At 41.2% G+C, this 18,802-nt stretch overlaps 1 protein-coding gene across 1 annotated transcript; it reads right to left on the bottom strand.

The window, feature by feature from the left end:
• Positions 1 to 495: 495 nt before the first annotated feature.
• PCARE (photoreceptor cilium actin regulator) lies at positions 496 to 16,233 on the bottom strand. Its single transcript, XM_089529551.1, has 2 exons — positions 12,274 to 16,233; positions 496 to 1,708 (listed from the first exon to the last, which is right to left on the bottom strand). Exons 1-2 carry the CDS (start codon positions 15,969 to 15,971, stop codon positions 1,591 to 1,593), a joined length of 3,816 nt encoding a protein of 1,271 aa, XP_089385677.1. The 5' UTR covers positions 15,972 to 16,233; the 3' UTR covers positions 496 to 1,590.
• Between the last annotated feature and the right edge of the window lie 2,569 nt (positions 16,234 to 18,802).

Raw genomic sequence — 18,802 nt, 5'->3', positions numbered from 1 at the left:
ATTAAAAAAACTGTCAATGAATATAATTCAGTTTCACAAATATACAAATTAGGAATGAAATAAATCGGCATTTACAAAAAAAATATAAAGAGTTGTGTAAAATAACTTTTAAAATATTACAATTTTTAAAATCCCCAGACACAAATATACAGACATATAAAATAGATTTGTACCAAAATCAGAAAACTTATGTGCTTACATGACTATTCTCTGAAAAAGATAATAAATCTACACGTTGCTTGCATCTTCCAGTTTATCTCTATTATTACAGTTAGTCTTTTGCAATGGCTCTCCAAATATGTTACACTGCCACACCCATAATCCCCACCTAGTATGTTTGCCAACTAGTATCACTTAGGTAAATCATAAATTGTAAGTAAATAACATATATAATCCATATATCTGAATGAAGAGGCTCTATTCTTTCTACAATGTGACATTCTTAAATCAAATAAACATTAATTGAATTTATTATGGAATAGGAGAACAGGATAAGAGATGTGTTCACTTGCACCTTGAGACCATTCAGTGCAATATGCAATTTTTAGCGCTTCTAAAAGGTCCCATTGCATATGACACATTTACTCTAATCTGTATGAAAATTCATATCCAAAAATACAAAGACATGGAAGCAATGGATTTACATGGTGGCTAAGACTGCATCCACTGGAGAAAAAAAAAAATCAAATTTTGTAAAGAGAGCCACGTCTAATAGTTATATTTTATTAACATTATTTTTCATTGTCTTTTTGATTTTTCATTCCCTTAGATGTTACTGTGCCCTCAGAAAGCTCTCTGCAACTAAGATGCATAAGCAATTATAATATACCTACCTATCATTTACCTTTTATCATTTGTTTCAAAGAGACAAAGATGTGCAAAAATGTTTTTCACTCAAAAATGAACAAAATGTCACAGGCTTTTTTGCAGGGAAAAAAAAAACCTTTTTGCACAACGTGCTTTTTTAACTTGGGGCCCATACAGACAGGCCAAAATAAAGCTGTTTTGGGTCAATTTGGAGGTACGCTGTTTAAATGATGCATGCGCCCTAAGAGTCCAGAAGCCGCACCAAAGACACGCTCCAGTCCTTAGGACTGTAGGCAGTAGCAAGGGATGATGGAAGTTGCAATCGAAGAACATCTGGAGGACCACATGGGCCCCAGCCCTGCTTTAATGCATATGTAGTACTGTGCCTGGTGACAATGTCTCTTTAGAACAGATACCACAAAGCATTTGTTTTTCTTGTTTTCCCATCTTTTGCTTAAATTGGACCATTCCAGAACATCCCAGGTTTCACAGAATATCCCACTCTGGAGACACTTTCTTGTAGTTCTCTGTGGCTCACCGCATTCTGGATTACAAACATTTCTCTTTGCGTGCTGATGCATATATGATCTTACTATTTTGAGTGGAGAATTGGTCAAGGTGTGTTTCAGAACTTCCTAATGATCAGAATTCCATCTCAAAAAGGAGAGTATAATTCTACTCAACATATCCATTCTTTGACATGAGTATTACATACAAAGGGCTATATATAAATATCCACAATCTTAGGTTGTAGATTCCATCTCCCAACCTTATCATCGCCACTTAGTCTTTATGGAGTCCTTGGCCCACAATGTAAAGTTCAGAGTGAGAAAATGATTTGCCATCAGGGAAATATGTGCTATTCAATCCTTCTCCTCGTCGTTGAGAGCTATCTTCCAGGCTGCAGAGAGAAAAGACTGCTGAAGTGCGACTTTTCCAACAATAATATCATAATTGCAGCATTAAAGAATAATAGCAGCACACTTTGGAAAATCTGAATTGTTTATAACTGTACAGTCCAGAACCTGTGCTGCTTTTAATTCCATTTTTCCCCACACCAATTTGAAGCCTCATAAAAATCCCCCAGGAGCCAAGAATTATTAACCCAAAACTAAAAAACAGCCCAATTTTCCACCACAAAAAGAAGACTTTAGTAACCAGTGTGATGCAAAAGTAGGAAGACTTCAGCTCGTGGTAACTTTTGCTAGAAAGCAAAACTCCACAAATCAGAGCTAGTTACAAACAGGGCAGGGGGAGAGAACTGAGCAGATTGTTAGTTGTACCCTGTAAAGGATATACTTATGTGTACAAATCAGGGATTCAAAATAATACAAATTTTCAGAGCTACAGTAAGACCTGGGGCCCTATCACTCTAGGCTCTTCTCCCATTAAAACAGCACTGTTTTTAAAAGTTCCATGCAATTAGGAGTGCTCTCTTCCCTATTACACCTTCATAATCTTTCTGGTATTGCAGCCATTACTTGTGCTAAAACCTTATTGCATGCAGCATCTGGCACTGCCCACCCATACTGTCCTTTTCCCTAGCTTGGCACACATGCAGACACTCAGAAATATACATTAAAAGCAGCCTTACATTTAAAAAGGCCTCTTCCCCCCTTGTGTGGGGAGAGAAGTTCCTGATTCAGTATAGATTTGATAAATCACTGAGAGATGAAAGCCATCAACTAAAGTAGCAATTAGTCTGCCAGAAATTAATCTGTCAGTAATTAATCAAGTCTGCTCAGTCAGGAACAGGCAAAATAATGACAAAAAAATTGCTGTTTTCTGCTTACATTTTCAGGCATGTGTAGGTGTGAGTGTATCAGAGATTGAAGGAGTGAGCGCGAGAACAAGAATGAGAGAGACTAGGGAACTGGACTACCCTGCTGGAAAAGGAGGTGGGGTGGCAGTGAGCAATGTTTTCTTTCTTGGCTTCCACCCTTTTATCTTCTTCTCAGTCAGTGGTATGCAAAGGGCACCTAAGCCATACCACGTAACACCTCCTCACCACTTCCTGACCCTCCAAAATCGGCATAAAAGCACAATTTAATTTTCACACAAGAAATTGTAGAACAACAGAAGTGGGAAACGAGGTCATTAACAATTTTTTTGTGTTAATAAAAAGAAAAGGTTTCCAAACAATCTCCCATGGGAGAGCAACCGAAGAGCAACAGCATCATGCAATAAGGCTGAGGCAACAGTGGGATGGACTATGACACTGTAACACCATGGTGAAAGACAACCAATTAATGCTCGTACAGTACTTTACAATTGAAGAACACTTGAGACATAGGGCCTATACAGACAGGACAAAATAAAGCTGCTTCAGGTCACATTGGAGGTATGCTGTTTAAATGAACCATGCATCCTAAGAGGCCAGAAGCTGTGCCAAAGCTGTGGTCCAGTCCTTAGGACTGGGGCGTGGCTTTGGTGTGGCTTCTGGTCTCTTAGGATGCATGCATCATATAAACAGCAGACCTCCAAAGTAACCCGAAGCAGATTTATTTTGGCATGTCTGTACGAGCCCTAAGAGATCAGCAATTGGCAATGAACAACCCATGCCAGAGGCCTTTTTTTAAGTATTAGAAAACATCTAGAAATCTACTACTAGATTCCAGTGTATAAGCAAATGTGCACAGATTGGGATGTACGGTAAGTCTCTGCATGCCCAAATAACTTTTTCCCCCCATAATGGATTCATCAAGTATATAAAATTTTAGGAAACTATGTAGGGCCACAAACCCACAGTACAGTCGGCCCTTCTTATACACGGATTATTATAAACGGATTCAAGCATCCACAGTTTGAAAATGTTCCAAAAAAAAGTATAAATTTCAAATATCAAACCTTGATTTTCCATTTTTTTTATAAGGGACACCATTTTGCTATGTCATTATATTTAATGGGACTTGAGCATACATGGATTTTGTTATACACGGGGGATCTTGGAACCAAACCCCAGCGTATAATCCCACTGTATTATAAATTACATTGGAAATTTTGTACTAGATGTTGCCCTGACACTCTAAGTTATTCTGTCACCATCAAGAACACCAACTTTTTCAACATGCTGTATTCCACACTCAATAATGAATTCCCCCGTTTCCTTCCATTTGTCGGGATCATAGTGTACTCTGCTGTATGTAGATATAAATGCCCTCTTCCATCAAGAGATTAGTCTGTTTTGGTGAATTTCTACTGTGCAGTGTTGTTGTGTGAAGACAAGAGGATGGCAAATCAGCCTTTTGCAAATCAGAGGAAATACATAAATAAGTACTGGTGATATTTTGTTTCTGATTACACTGGGGAGTAGAGATGAGCTGACTCCCCCTTTCATATGAATTGAGGGGTGATATATTGCGTCCATTCACACTACACAGTTATAGTGTTGTGATTCCACATTAACTGCCATGGTTCCATCCAATGGAATCCTGGGATTGACAATTTAGGGAGGGGCATTTAACATTCGCAGCCAGAGAGCTCCAGTGTCTCACCAAACTAAAAAAACCAGGACTTCATAGAATAAAACCATGGCATTTAAAGTAGAATAATAATGTTATAATTCTGTAGCATGGTTGGGCCTCAGGAGTCAATTGTATGACAGCAAAATTATACATTTGGCCTTCCTTATCCATGGATTTCCTATTCGAGGATTCATGCATCCATGGATTAAAAATATTCAATTTTTTAAAATAAATTCCTAATAGCAAACCTTGACTTTCCATTTTATGTAAGGGACAACATTTTGCTATGCCATTATATTTAATGGAACTTGAGCATCCATGAATTTTGTTATCTACGGGGGTTTCTGGACCCAAACCCAGCAGATAACAAGGAACCACTGTATAATATTTAGCATAGGTGTGGGAATCGTGCAACCCTTCAGATGTTGTTGAGAGTGCAATTCCCAGAATAGCCAATGGTGAGGAATGTTGGGAGCTATAGACCCCTCCTCTGATCATTGGATCTTTTATCAGAGTGAGATTCCTCATGTCTATGTAGAAGTAAGCATCTAGGTAAATAGATATAATATTGCAGCCTTGAGCACAAAGAGTGATCATAATACCAGGGAGAGTACTATTGGGGTCATGATCCCATGGACCCTGGAATACAGGTTCAGTGAGGTTTGAACCCCCCCCCCCCCGAATTAGGGCCTTGGGGTAGAGGACCCTCTGAAATAATAGGACAAAATTGTAGTTGAGCTTCTTTGGATATTATCAATCAGAGGTGTCCTAAATGATCCAGCACATATTAAAATATTAAGACAACTATTGTTGAGCCTTGCTAGGAAGAAGAAAGGCTGTCTGCAACCTAGCCTATGTGCACTTGCTTGAGAGTAAGCTACATCAAGCTTAGATGGAAGGCACTTTTAGCTACACAATATGCTTGTAAGAGCCTTCATATTTAAGAATATTTATATTAGAATGGATGAGAAAAGTAATTTGTTCTCCCCCTGGAAGTATCTGCAAGCAAGCAAAATGAAGAACAACCATTCTGCCAATGCTGAACTCCCTTAAAAACAATTTCAGGGTTCCTGCTGATCCTACACAAATCTATGTATACTTTGGAAGGATTCTCAAGGATAAGACTTTGCTTGCAACCAAATCATTAAACCAAATCCATGGCCTTGAGTTACATGAAATATTTGGAGAATATTTCTTCTAAGCTTCTATCCCATCTGTTACCCCACGGGAAGTTCTTTAATCTGATATTCATCAATGGACTAAAATTAACTTTTTTTCCCTATTATACATGCACAAATCCTATTATGGATTAGTGGGATTTGTACGAATGGAGCATTCGTGCTGTGAAAACGTGCCCCTCAGGATTGATTTCCAGCCAAAGGCCAGGCTTGGGAGAGCAAAATAACTTAGTACACAACCCACCCTCCCTGTTACATGACCAGATGGCTGCTAGTTCCCAAAGCTTAAAACACTGAAAGCCCATCCCTTTGGGACTTATGAAGCTACCACAGACACTAGAGCTCTAATTGAGGTTGTGACACATTTCTCTTTTGAGACTGCCAAGTTAGCAGGAAGAGTGAGCAAATACCACACAGAAAACTGATATCAACCCTGTTTATATAACCAGTTATTCTGGGATGACAACTCCCTGCACTTTACTTTATTTGCACACATACTGAAAAGCTGAATCCAAGGTTTGAGAGGGCTAGTTAAAATCAAAAACAGGACAAAGGATGATTAAGATCAGAGGCTCCTGAGGTCCTCTCTTACTTCCCCAAATAAATGGAGAAACAACAGGACTGCTTTCTTTCTCACTTTTTTCTGGGTTGAGGCTGTAAGCAACTAGACTGGCTCAGAATATTACTAGACATTTCAGGACAAGTATAGCTGCCAGTAGAGTCTTGTGTCTTCTCCATCACTTTCCACAGAAATGCAAACAAGAAAATAAAATGCATTATGTGATTCTGCTGCATTATAACTGCCCTCACTTGACTTCACTGGCTGCCATTTTCAAAGGAAGGAAATCCACAGTACAGCGATATCATCCCAAACTTGTAATATTAGGCATTATTTAACATTTACATGAAACCGCTGGGAGAGATCATCCGGAGACACGGGGCGCGGTGTTATCAGTACGCTGATGACACTCAAATATGCTTCTCTGTGTCTCCGACTGCTGCAGTGACTAAGGATGGCGTCTCTCCTCTGAATGCCTGTTTGGAGTTGGTAATGGGCTGGATGAGGGAAAACAAACTCAGTCTGAATCCAGAGAAAACAGAAGTACTTGTGATAGGTTCCCCAGGCCCGGGGAAGGAAATTTTTCCACTTGTCCTGGACGGGGCCACACTTCCCCTGAAGGACGAAGTTCGCAGTTTAGGAGTACTTCTGGATTCGCCCCTGCAGTTTACATCTCAAGTAGATGCGATGGCCAGAAGTGCTTGCTATCAACTTCGGTTGATACGCCAACTGCGACCCTACCTAGACCGAAGGGATCTTGAAATGGTGGTACACGCTCTGGTAACCTCTCGTCTAGATTTCTGTAATGCGCTCTACATAGGGCTACCCTTGTATCAAGTCCAGAAGCTTCAGTTAGTACAAAATATGGCAGCCAGATTGGTCACCGGTGCATCTAGGTTTGACCATATAACACCTATCTTGAGAGACCTTCATTGGCTTCCTATTAGCTTCCGGGCACAGTACAAGGTGTTGGTTATCACCTATAAAGCCCTACATGGCTTGGGCCCAAGTTACTTGAGGGACCACATGTTAAGGAAAATGCAACATGGGACATACAGTAGTAGAAATAAAACATATATGTGAAAGTCACAGTGACTAAGCAAGAGCAATTAAGAAGCCACACAGGTGAAAAAGCTAATGTAATTTAGAAGACTTGAATGTCAAGGACAGAATTATGGAATGTACAATTGGAAACACCTGAGATTCATTAAGTGTACAAGGTAAAATGATGAAATACTTGGGTTGGTCTTAAGTGTGGGTTGAACTATGTGAACCAATCAAAATGAATGTACACACCCACTGGGTGGAAACTGACTAGTGGGTGGTGATTAACAATGGCTATAATAATTGCAATGTTTGCCAATGTTTTTTGTTGGGTAGTTGGAGTAGTTTGGAGATATTGTGGAGTATTGGAGATTGTGATTTTGTAGGGCATATAGTATTTGTATATAGTAGAATAAAGTAGATCTTTTATATAAGATTACTGAGTTGTCTGGTGTCTTGAGTGAAGATACAAGAGCCAGCAGAATCCTGGAGAAGTTTGGAGACATCTGAGGAAGAAGAGTGAGAAGGCTTGGAGAGTTTGTCAGGGTCTTTAGCCTATTCTCCGAAACTCTGCTGCTTTGAAGAAAAGCATTAACCACTGGCCAAAGCTGGTCAGCTCTGCTGCATAACAAGGTGGTGAGTTAGAGCCAGAGGTGAAGAGCTACAACTCCCATCATCCCTGACACCACATCTCCCCGTATGATCCGCCCCACACTCTCAGAACATCTGGTAAGAACTTATTGGAAACACCATCTTCCAAATATGTTTCTTCATCCCAAAAGGCCTTTACTATAATGGCCCCGCAGATCTGAAATAGCCTACCTGAGGAGCTCCGTCTCATGACCCCCTTGGAAACATTTAAAAAGAGACTTAAAACGGTACTCTTTTGTCAAGCTTCCCCCCCCCCCCCCGAAGAATGAAGACCAATATCCCTGCTGACAACGATATTCTGCCTTGCCCCTGGATGCTGGATGGTTGATGGATTTTTGTACTGTTGTACTGATGAGTGTTGATGTAATATTTTTAATGTTTTTATAAGAGTGTTATATGTATTGATTTTAATAGTCTGTAACCCCGCTTCGATCCACTGGGAGAGGCGGGGAAACACAAATAAATTTTATTATTATTATTATTATTATTGGAGGAAAGAGAAGGAAGAGACACCTTTGGCCAAAATATATCCTATAATATTGAAACTACTGAGAGATACTGACCAAATGCATGTATACTGAGGTAATGATGTAGAGGTGTTCTAATAATTTCATATTCAGTTGAACAAAACACCTGGCTTAATGAGTCTACATGTGAAAGGGATCTTGGCGTCTTAGTAGACCACAAGTTGAACAACTTGAGTCAACAGTGTGATACAACAGGTAATAAGGCCAATGCAACTTTAGGCTGCATCAATAGAAGTATAGTGTCTAGATCAATAGTGCCATTCTATTCTGCTTTGATCAGGCCTCACCTGGAATACTGTGTCCAGTTCTGGGCACCACGATTCAAAAAGGATGCTGACAAATTGGAGTGTGTCCAGAGGAGGGCGACCAAAATGGTGAAGGGTTTGGAAACCATGCATTATGAAGAAAGACTTAGGGAGCCGAGTACATTTAGCATGGAGAAGAGATGGTTAAGGAGTGATATAATAGCCCTGTTTAAATATTTGAAGTGATGTCACATTGAGAATGGAGCAAGCTTGTTTTCTGCTGCTCCAGAAACTAGGATATGGAGGAATAGATGCAAGCTACAGGAAGATTCCACATCAACATTAGGAGGAACTTCCTGACAGTAAGGGCTGTCTGACAGTAAGGGATATTCCTCCAGAGTGTGGTAGAGTCAGTCTCCTTCCTTGGAAGTCTTTAAACAGAGTCTGGATGGCCATCTGTCGGGGATGCTTTGATTGTGATTTCCTGCATGGCAGGGGTTGGACTGGCTGGCCCTTGTCTCTTACAAATCTATGATTCTATGAAACCATCTGTTATCCCTGTTTGTGAAAAGGCTCCCAGTCTTACAGCCACCTCCTCATTGCAATATAATGATATAAAAGTACTTCTTTGTTTGTAAATGTTTTGTCAAAAAAACCTAATGCAAGAAGCTAAAATTCCAGAACAAATCTGGAAACCTAAAGGCTGCTCCCCCATTCTCATACTTCACAGGCCTCTTTTTAACATTCATCATTCCAGTAACTCATGGAAGTGATGGATACTCCATGCATGCTTTGCACCATAATGTGAGATACAGCCATGGGGTAAATGCTAAGCTTAGAAAGTTGGTTTTAAGAAGAAAGAGTATACTGATATGTTGGAGTCATCTATAATTGAGCAGTGGTTGGATGACACTCCTGGTTCCCAGAGCAAGCTCCCACCACTCCTCAGTTATGGATGGCTTCAGCATGTTGCCATAGTCATTCTTCATGAAAGTAACTTTCCGTGGTGATGCTTTAGTACATCAGTTAGAAATAGGGGGACACTCCTAAGGGGCAACTCCCCACAGATCACTTTAATGGTAATTTGGAAAGTAAAGCCTTTGGTGTTTTACTCATTTTTAAAAGCCTAAGGTGCTCTTCATTCTAGCATATTCCTGAAAAGTATATTGGTAATAAAAAATATAGTGGAATAGAAACAACGTGGCATAATGCAATATCTTTGGTGTGACAATAAGAGGCAACAATCTGATAGAGCTAGCCAGCAGAATGGTGGTAATAAGATGAATTTGAAATGTCTGGGTCAAAGAGAGTAGTTTTCACCTAGTACAGAAGAACTGGCCTAAAGAAGTAAGCACCACACTTCTATCCAGGGGTGTTGCAAAGGGGAAAGGGGGGAGGAGCAAAAGGGGCATATCCTCCCCCAAAATATGAATTCTACCCTTCCTACATTTTCCTATAGCCCTCAAATTTCTAGCATTGCAGATAGTGAATCGCTGAAAATCATTCACACTAAGAACTCTTATATTTCCTAGTCTGTATCTACTTGGTGGACATTCCATCTTTGATCTCAGAAAAGCAGTTCTTGAACAACAGTAACAACAACCCCCCCCCCAAAAAAAAAAACCCAAACCAAAAACAAACAAACAAACCCTCAAACTGAGTTTGGAAAGAGAAACAGCAGAATTAGGATATATCCACAAAGCCCAGTCCAGCAACAGTGAGTTGAACAGAGACAGTGGTTTCGTGGCACACTACATGTACTATAGCATTAATGAACACCCCAGTCTGATGAGGGCTCCCTTGACCATTTTATCACAACTGCTTTCTAGTTTCCAGACAACGTCATACTATAATTCAAGGACTCCCACCACCATCCATATGGTTATGTACTCGTCTTGGCTTCAGACAATATCTTTCCTCCTAACTTCCCCTCCCAAACAAGCTGAGCTTGTCATCTCATTATACCCACAACTTTTGCATTTTGTTACTGTTCACACACACAGTCTGCTCATTCTTGGCTATAAATGTGTGTCTGTAGCCACTCCACTCCACACATCTGATGAAGTGGACTCAGTCTATGAAAGCTTATGCTGCAAACATCTTTCTCTCAGGCTTTTATCACATGCAGCATTTAAATCACGATTTCCACAGAAAGGAAGCAGCATCAGCAACAATGATCACATGATGCCACTTCTCTCCTGTAGCTGCCCCGTCCTTGCTTCATCCCTTTTCATTCATGAGGGAAACACATGAATGAATTGCCAATTGCACAATGTTGCAGGTACAAAAAGCTATTCCCGGGGCATTTGTGCGATTGGCAGTCATGTAGTGTCATTGTTCCCTCCTCTCCTTTTCTCTCTTTCCCCTCATTTTCTTTTAATTTTTCTTGTTTGTCTTTTGCACAATTATGGAGCTCTGCAGCCTTGATTTTAAAAATCATTTTAAAAAGCTTAAACTGGGGTCGCAGAGCTCTGTAATTGCATGAAAAAAGTTGAACCCCCCACCTACCCCCCCCCAAAGGCATGTTGGGTATGGCATAAGGGACGGAGGGTGGATTTGAGCAAGAGGAGAGAAAGGGAGTGCGATACTGGCACACAAATGGAAGAAGTGCAGTGGTGGCTGCTCTACAATCAGTATTTTGCCAGGTTTTTTTTTTTTTTTTTTTTGGATTGCAGGACTGCAGCGTGAAAGAGGCTGGCATGATAATACCCTTAGCCTCAAAGGTGCTACAATATCCCTTGGCATACTGATCCAGACTAACATAGTTATGTTTTTGTATTTCTAAATGCTTGACTAGAATTTTAAGTTACTGCACTGATAGCAATTTGGAGACTGGAGGAAAAGTTCATTTGGGGTGAGACAGATTCTTATCTTGTGGGAGGGAATATCCTTATTTTGCCTGCCCATAGTTACACTCCTGCTTCTATCTTTGATCATGTAATCATGTAATCATAATATGCATTTCATACCATTGCCTCAAGGAGTTTAGACAGGGTTCTAGCCTCAGAATTACTTTGCCAAGCGGGACCCCCTGAGAAATGAGGCCATCTAGGCAGCTTCATGAACAAGGAGAATCCCAGGTTTCTCACACCCACACTCTACTACTGACTCATTTTAAAACCACGTGGAAGAAAGCCAGACCAAATAGACAGGAGCTATGATCCTGTAAGCCACCACACCTATGCTGGTGTAAGGGTGGTGGTGTAGCTGGCTGCACAGGGGAAGGGTAAAATAGTGATGAGTGTTGAAGAGTATCTCTGTGATGAGAGAAAATTACCCTGCCAGCGTCAGAGCACGTGCAGGGCAGATTTCTCTGGCAATGGATATGGCTTTCTTGACTTCCTCCATGCCCTGCCAATGTTCTTTGCCCTCAAAAGTGCCTTATGCTAGTGTAACAGAATGTTACATGAGAGTAAGTCACCAACAAGATTCAGGCCAGCATACCAAATCTGATGCTGGCCATTTTCTTGATCAGTTGTGTTATATGGGCTGCTATTTAGGGAGATGGAGAAAATCAGAGTAGTAGCCCAAGCACTTTAGCATTTACTTTCAAAACTAATTGCCTGAACTGAGCTCTGAAATTTACTTTTTTAGACTACAACTCCCAGGATCTTCTAGACAGATGGCTATGGGATTGTAGTCCATAAAGTTAACTTTTCTGATTCTGCCTGCTTTTCAAATCTTTATTGGCATGATGTTATTGTCAGTGTAATAGGCAAGGTCGTTAATAATGTTGGTAATAAATCAGACTATGCACCTAAAAACAAAGTAGACACTTTTGAAAAGCACATTTCTTACCTTATTTGGCCAAGCACAGGTTCGCTACCAGCTGTAACAAAGAATGGTATCGGAACTGGGAATCCTGGCCTGCGGTCAGAGAAGCTCCTTTTAATAAAAGGCTGGGGACTGGCAGTACTGAAGGCCACTTTTCTCTGCTGCTCCCCGTATTGCCTGAGCTGTGTACTGTTTCTTCGGGCAAATGCTGACACTTCAGGATGACCTGCAACAGTCTCTGATGTGATACTGTGTGGTGACAACACTGGCTTGGCTTCAAATAAAGAGGAAATGGCTGGACAAAATATTGAGCCTGCATTGCTGGCAATCTTTGGGGGTACAGATTGCTGCTCATCCCCAGAGTCCATATTGTTTTGTAATCCTTTGTGCAACTGAGATGGAGAAGGAGGTGGGGAAGGTGTGGTTGAGAAAGGAGGTGAGCTTGCCTCTCTCCGGTGTACTGGAGAACTGGATCCCTTTCGTCGGATTGTGGGGTTCTGTTGCTTACGTGGCACTGGAGGGCTAGAAAGGTTTTGTTGGGTTGGTGGCGAGGGCAGCTTCCTTTGGACTGGGGGGCTTGAAACTCTGTGGCTTGATGGAGGACTAGGCTGCCGCAAAATAGTAGGGGAAGGAGCCTGACTAATTAGTCTGTCATGTAGTGGTGGGCTTGGAACCCTTTTCTCACCAGAGGGTGATGAAGGTGATGTTCTTCCTGGGGACATTCGCCTAACAAAACCTGTTGTTTTCTCAGTTTTCCTGACTGAATCAGGAGAGCTTCGCCTTTGAGCTAAAGCAGAAGATACACCACATTCTTTGTTTCCTGCCTCATTTCCATTCTGTTCTGGCATTTCTTTAGGATTTTGGAGAGGTATTATTTTACATGACTGCTTATACAGATCTTTCATTTCATGGTCCTTTTCAGATGCCAACAGTATCTCCTGGTGGCAATCAGATGTAATGGTGGAACCCAACTCCACAGAGTATTTTCTAGGTGTGGAGTCCATCCCAGAACATTTTGGTGGTTTCTTGAAAATGAGATTGGGACTGTTGAGATTCTTATTTGGTAACAAGTCAATGGGACATAGGGAAGTTTTCATCCGTGGAGAAATGTTAGTACTTTTCTTAGTGGTGCAATGTTTATTTGCTTTGGATGTCTTCTTGGCAGTCTCTGAATACTTTTTGACAGTCCCTCTGCTTTCTGAAGATTCTGTTGAGTGAGGTGAGATGTCCATTAACATTTCAGGAGGTGGTGGGGGCAAGTTTTCCAAATCACTGCCATCTTCATCCTCAACATCCTCAACCTCCTCATCCTCATCCTCATTTGTGTCACTTCCACTTACACATCTGGGTGGATCAGTGGTAGCAAAGGTACGGTGCATTTCATTTATGTTCTGACAATTTAAATCTCCCAATGGTGAAACCCTATGTTTATGATTTAAAGGCACAAGCCCTCTAGGAAAAGGTAGATTGGAAGTAATGGTTGGAAGTCCGAACCTTCTGATACATTTTATTGGGCCCAAAGTTCTTAAATTTGCAGATTTCACAAGACTATCCGAAGGGCTAAAGGTTTCAATTAATGTCTTTACAGATTTACGAGGTGGAGCGCAACCAACACTGTTCAGTTTCTGTGTCTCAGAAGCCTCATTTTCTTTCCTAGATGTCTGATCTTTCTTACATTTCCAGTCATTTGGTGGTTGGATAATAGCATTGCGATCATACTTAAACACAGGGACCTTATCTTGATTTGGCAATATACTGAAGTTTTTGGCAAGTGATGCCTTCAATTTATTAGTTGATGATCTATGAGTAACATGCTCAGAATCTTGTAAGTCTGATGGTTCTTTTAGGTTCAGATAGTTTGTTTCTTTGTTTCCGTTAAGTGTGTAAAACATCTCCAGCCTTTTATTGAGTCCTTTTTGAGTCCTCTGAAGTTCCAGAAGTGTTGGATCCTCAGTATGACTTCTGAGAGACTCTTCAGACCTAGACCTTTTTTGTTTAACATGAGTCTTCTGACTTCCAGTTGCTGTTCTTGGTCTCAGTGATCCTTTCCCATTTTCATCTACCATCCATTCCTTCTTCCCAGATTTAGCTGGGACAAATTTGATTTTTTCACTTATGGCATCTTTCATCTTGAGTATAATCTCTTCATTCTCTGCACTATCTAGCCGTTTGCTGGAAAGTCTCTGTTTACTGTCTGTTGCTGCAGGTAGAGATACTCGTCTTTTAGGGAAAGCTTCCTGACATTGTTCAGATAGACCTATATTGTCCCCTTCTTCCCCAGACAAGGTGCTCTCATCACTGTCTTCATTTGTGGAAGAAGCATTGGCTGACTGACACACTTTGAAACAATCATTCTCATTAGGAAAGCCACAGTGCACAGAGTTAAGAGGAGGTCTGATGATGTTTTGATGTTGGAGAAGTTTAGCTATACTTTCTGGCATTACCTCTGAAGCTGGGACTATATGCTTTGTATGTGCAGGTGAGTAAAATATATCTTTAAATTGTCTTTCCAGTGCACAACTGTGGGATCTGGAAGTGGCAAATACTGAATGGCATGGCCACTGGTTTTCTCCTGTTTTCTTGGCCTGATGAACATGTGAATATGAGTCACAATTTGTTTGCATTCCTTGTTTATTAATGAAGTTCAAGTCCTTGACTGATTCACTGTCAATACCTATTCCGCTATCTTCAGAATAGAGAGTCATATCATCAGGGTGAGGATGAGAAGACTTGACTGCAGATGTTTCAAGGAGTTTTATCATGCTAAGCAAGCGTTCATCAAAACTATGTTTTGCTTTCAGTTTTTCTTCTAAGTTGCAACCAGCATTAAAAAAAAAGCTACAAGACTCCTGTAGGGCATCAGTGGTTAATGAGGCCACAGTTCCATTTAACAGTTGCATTTTGTTGACTGTGTACTGTAGCAACTGTTGCAAGAGATCTGGCTGCTCTTTTGGATTCCCCTTAGAAGCTGGCCATGCTAGGTTCCCTCCCACTTCTTTGAGTAAACTTTCTCCATCATGGGCAATTTCTTCCAAAAGATGGTTGATTTCATCAAAACGAAAAATTAAGAAGCTCACCATTTGCTGCACAATTAGCTGTGTTTCAGTAGCCTGATTGGCCATGCACAAAATGACCTCATATTTGGAAAGGTTGGGGTTCAGATAGGCATAAGCATTTTGATGAGCCTTAACAAGAAGATCTGGAAAATCTACCTTTTTCTCAGTCTCACACACAGGTAGACTGGATTTTTCTTTTGTTTTGCAATGACGACCTTGTTTTCCTTGCCTACTGTTCTTTTGCTTTTTCCCTTTCTTCGAGGTTTGCTTTTCACTGCTTTCATTTTTGTCTTCTGAGGCACATGAGTTTTGCCTTTTGACCTTAATATCCTCTGCCATATGTTTGTCAGATTCCATCAGTTCAGATATGGCTATCTCAGTCTCAGAAACTGCCCTTTCGATTTCCTTCTCATCCTGGTCCAGCTCTGGTAGTGAAGGATCCTCAGATGAGGAATGGAAATTAATATTTTTGTCCTCATCTGATGAATTTTCCAAAATGTGATCTTTAACTCTAGTCTTTCCCTCATGCAAATCTTCTAGATCATATGAAGAAGAGTTTTTTATTAGCAAGGGAAGTGAGAAGCCTTCACCTCCTGGATCAATTGGCAGGATGCCATGTTTTGCATTATGGTTTGCAATATCGCTATGTGAAGGAGTACAACCCATTATGCTACCACTTCCTAGCTTCCTTCACTACTGAAAAATGTCCAGTCTATCAAGTAAAAGAGGAAATAGAATGGAACTTACAAGTTCAGCCGATGCTAGGATTTCACATTTCCGAGGACGTTTTCATCATGAAGAGTCCCAGAATTGTAGAGTTGATTTGTTAGCTGTTATAAATTTCCAGTTCCAATTTTCTTAACAAAGGCAAGAAGCATATTCTTCTCTTTAACAATTTCCCCTTTGGATGCAAACCAGTAATGCAAAAGCTCTGTTGCGTTTCAAATGAACTAGTGGATTAAGTGCTCTTGTGTATCTTGCTTCTGCCTTGACAGATGCCAACCCCAAATAAGATGTTAAGCTTATTAGGTTAAGTAGCCTTCAGCTAGTTTTGTTGCCTTTGTAACAGGACTTTCTTATTACACTCTGGATTTCAGAAATTAGCTTTCTATGCCTTGCAATACATATTCCCACTGTGCCTCATTTCTAAACCATATTCAGTGCTCTGAAAATCCAAAGAAAGAGGCAACTGTTTTGTTACTCCTTTGAAGAAATACCGTTTAGGTTTCAGTGTAGGAACCTCTGTAGGGATAAAACACGACCTTGGATGGATAATTCTGTTCAGGAAGAAAACACAATGCACAGAGTCAAATGAGGTGAGAGATGGAAAAGCCTATTAAGTCAACCTGTTCAGAGTTTCTCAGCCTTTATTGACCCACAACGTCATAGCATTTTGGTATTCCTTCAGATATATCCCATGTGTGCACTTGTTTTCCTGCAGAATTTGTCCAATAGTCCTTTGAGTAGCATCAGTCCCAGCCACTTGTAAAGTCTTTAGGCTTCTTGCATTTTGCTTCCACTTTGTCTTTTTCAAGCGCTTACATATAAATTGAAAGACTGCTGGCTGTAATGCTTTGGTGGTCAGGTGGTCTATGAATTAGTCACCAGGCTTATGTTTCTCAGCATCACGGTTCTATTTAATAATCTAATTTGTGCCAAAAGGTTGGATGAACAGAAGCAGGTGCATCTGATTAGTCTAATGAAAATGTCCTTTAGGTGATCTTGGATGGGTTCCAAAACACTTTATACCCAGTACAAACAAGGGATGCAATCTGTTTGCATATAGATCAGGTGAAGAATACTCTTGTGAAGATTTTCATGGCCATTGAAGCCCTATTCAGGTCTTACTTTACCCAACATGCTAACATGGGAGTATATAGTTCCACCTTCCTCTAGGACTATTTTTCACACAGAGAAAGCAATGAGCCTGAGGCAGAGAGGTTCTCGTTCACGTGGAGGCTTTCCATGTGAGCATGTATGCTGGAGATTTAGAGCTCTTGCACATGCGGACAACCTCACTGAAGAAAGAAATCTCTTCAGACTCATCATTTAATGTAACAATGGAGAGAGTGGGGCTAGGCATGTCCTTCTTTACATATTGAATCCATCAAATATTTTTTTCAGTATACAGATTGTTTAATAAATCTTGTAATAGCCTGCTATAATGCTTTTAATGACTTCTTTGCCGATAAAATCTCTCAGATAAGGGCTGATCTCGACGCCGGTCTTTTGGCAGAACCACGAGAAGAGGTACTCAGTGCCTCTGGAAACAAGGTTATACTGGATCGCTTTGAGTTTGTGAATACCGAGGACGTGGACAAGCTCTTTGGCTGTGTAAAAAGGACGACTTGCCCTCTCGACCCTTGCCCATCTTGGTTGACCGTTCAGGGAGGGGATGTAATAACAACTTCATTACTCCTTATAATTAATACATCCCTTCGGGAAGGTATATTTCTATCTGTCTTAAAACAGGCCATAGTGAAACCAATTCTGAAGAAACCCTCCCTTGACCCCCTGCAGAGGAGTAATTATAGACCGGTCTCTTTACTACCTTTCTTGGGCAAGGTGATTGAGAGGGTAGTCGCCTTTCAACTCCAAGCTGTCTTGGATGAAACCGATTATCTGGAACCGTTTCAAACTGGCTTCAGGGCGGGATACGGAGTTGAGACTGCCATGGTCGCCTTAGTCGATGATCTCCGTCTGAGCATCGATGGGGGAAGTGTGACTCTGTTGGTGCTCTTGGACATCTCAGTGGCCTTCGATACCATAGAACATGGTATCCTTCTGGAACGCCTGAGAGAGTTGGGTATCAGGGGCACTGTGCTCCAGTGGCTCCGTTCCTACCTCTCAGGAAGATTTCAGATGGTGGGGCTGGGGAACAGTTGCTCTCAGAAAAGACAGCTGACATCTGGTGTTCCCCAGGGTGCCATTCTATCCCCCATGCTGTTTAATATTTACATGAAGCCGTTGGGAGAGATCATCCGGAGACATGGAGCACGGTGTTATCTGTACACTGATGACACCCAGATCTATCTCTCCATGTCTCCGACTGACACAGTGACTAAGGATGGCATCTCCCCTCTGGAGTCAGTAACGGGCTGGATGAGGGAAAACAAACTCAAGTTGAATCCAGAGAAAACAGAGGTACACGTGATAGGTACCCCAAGTCAGACAGGAAAATTTGCCATCCAGTCCTGGATGGGGTCACACTTCCCCTAAAGGACAAAGTTCATAGTTTGGGAGTACTCCTGGACTCATCTCTACAGTTATCATCCCAAGTGGATGCGATGGCCAGGAGTGCTTGGTACCAGCTTTGGCTGATATGGCAGCTGCGTCCCTGTCTGGACCGAAAAGACCTTGAAATAGTAGTACATGCACTGGTAACCTCTCGCTTGGATTTCTGTAATGTGCTCTACATGGGGCTACCTCTGTATCAGGTCCGGAAGCTTCAATTAGTTCAAAACACTGCAGCCAAATTGGTCACTGGAACTCCAAGG

This window comes from Sceloporus occidentalis, unplaced genomic scaffold, assembly GCF_023333645.1.
Source record: "Sceloporus occidentalis isolate IW3139 unplaced genomic scaffold, rSceOcc1.0.p SCAF_6, whole genome shotgun sequence".
NCBI lineage: Eukaryota > Metazoa > Chordata > Lepidosauria > Squamata > Phrynosomatidae > Sceloporus > Sceloporus occidentalis.
The sequence above is the reverse complement of the archived record's forward strand: the minus strand, read 5'-3'. Positions and strand labels throughout refer to the sequence as shown.

What these genes read in the sequence shown, in the direction of transcription:
- PCARE (XM_089529551.1), bottom strand. Translation starts at nt 15,971, where the DNA reads ATGGGTTGTACTCCTTCACATAGCGATATTGCAAACCATAATGCAAAA. An exon ending in CCTGTGCTTGGCCAAATAAG is followed by an intron (nt 1,709 to 12,273) that starts GTAAGAAATGTG and finishes TTCTCTCTGCAG; the next exon opens with CCTGGAAGATAGCTCTCAAC.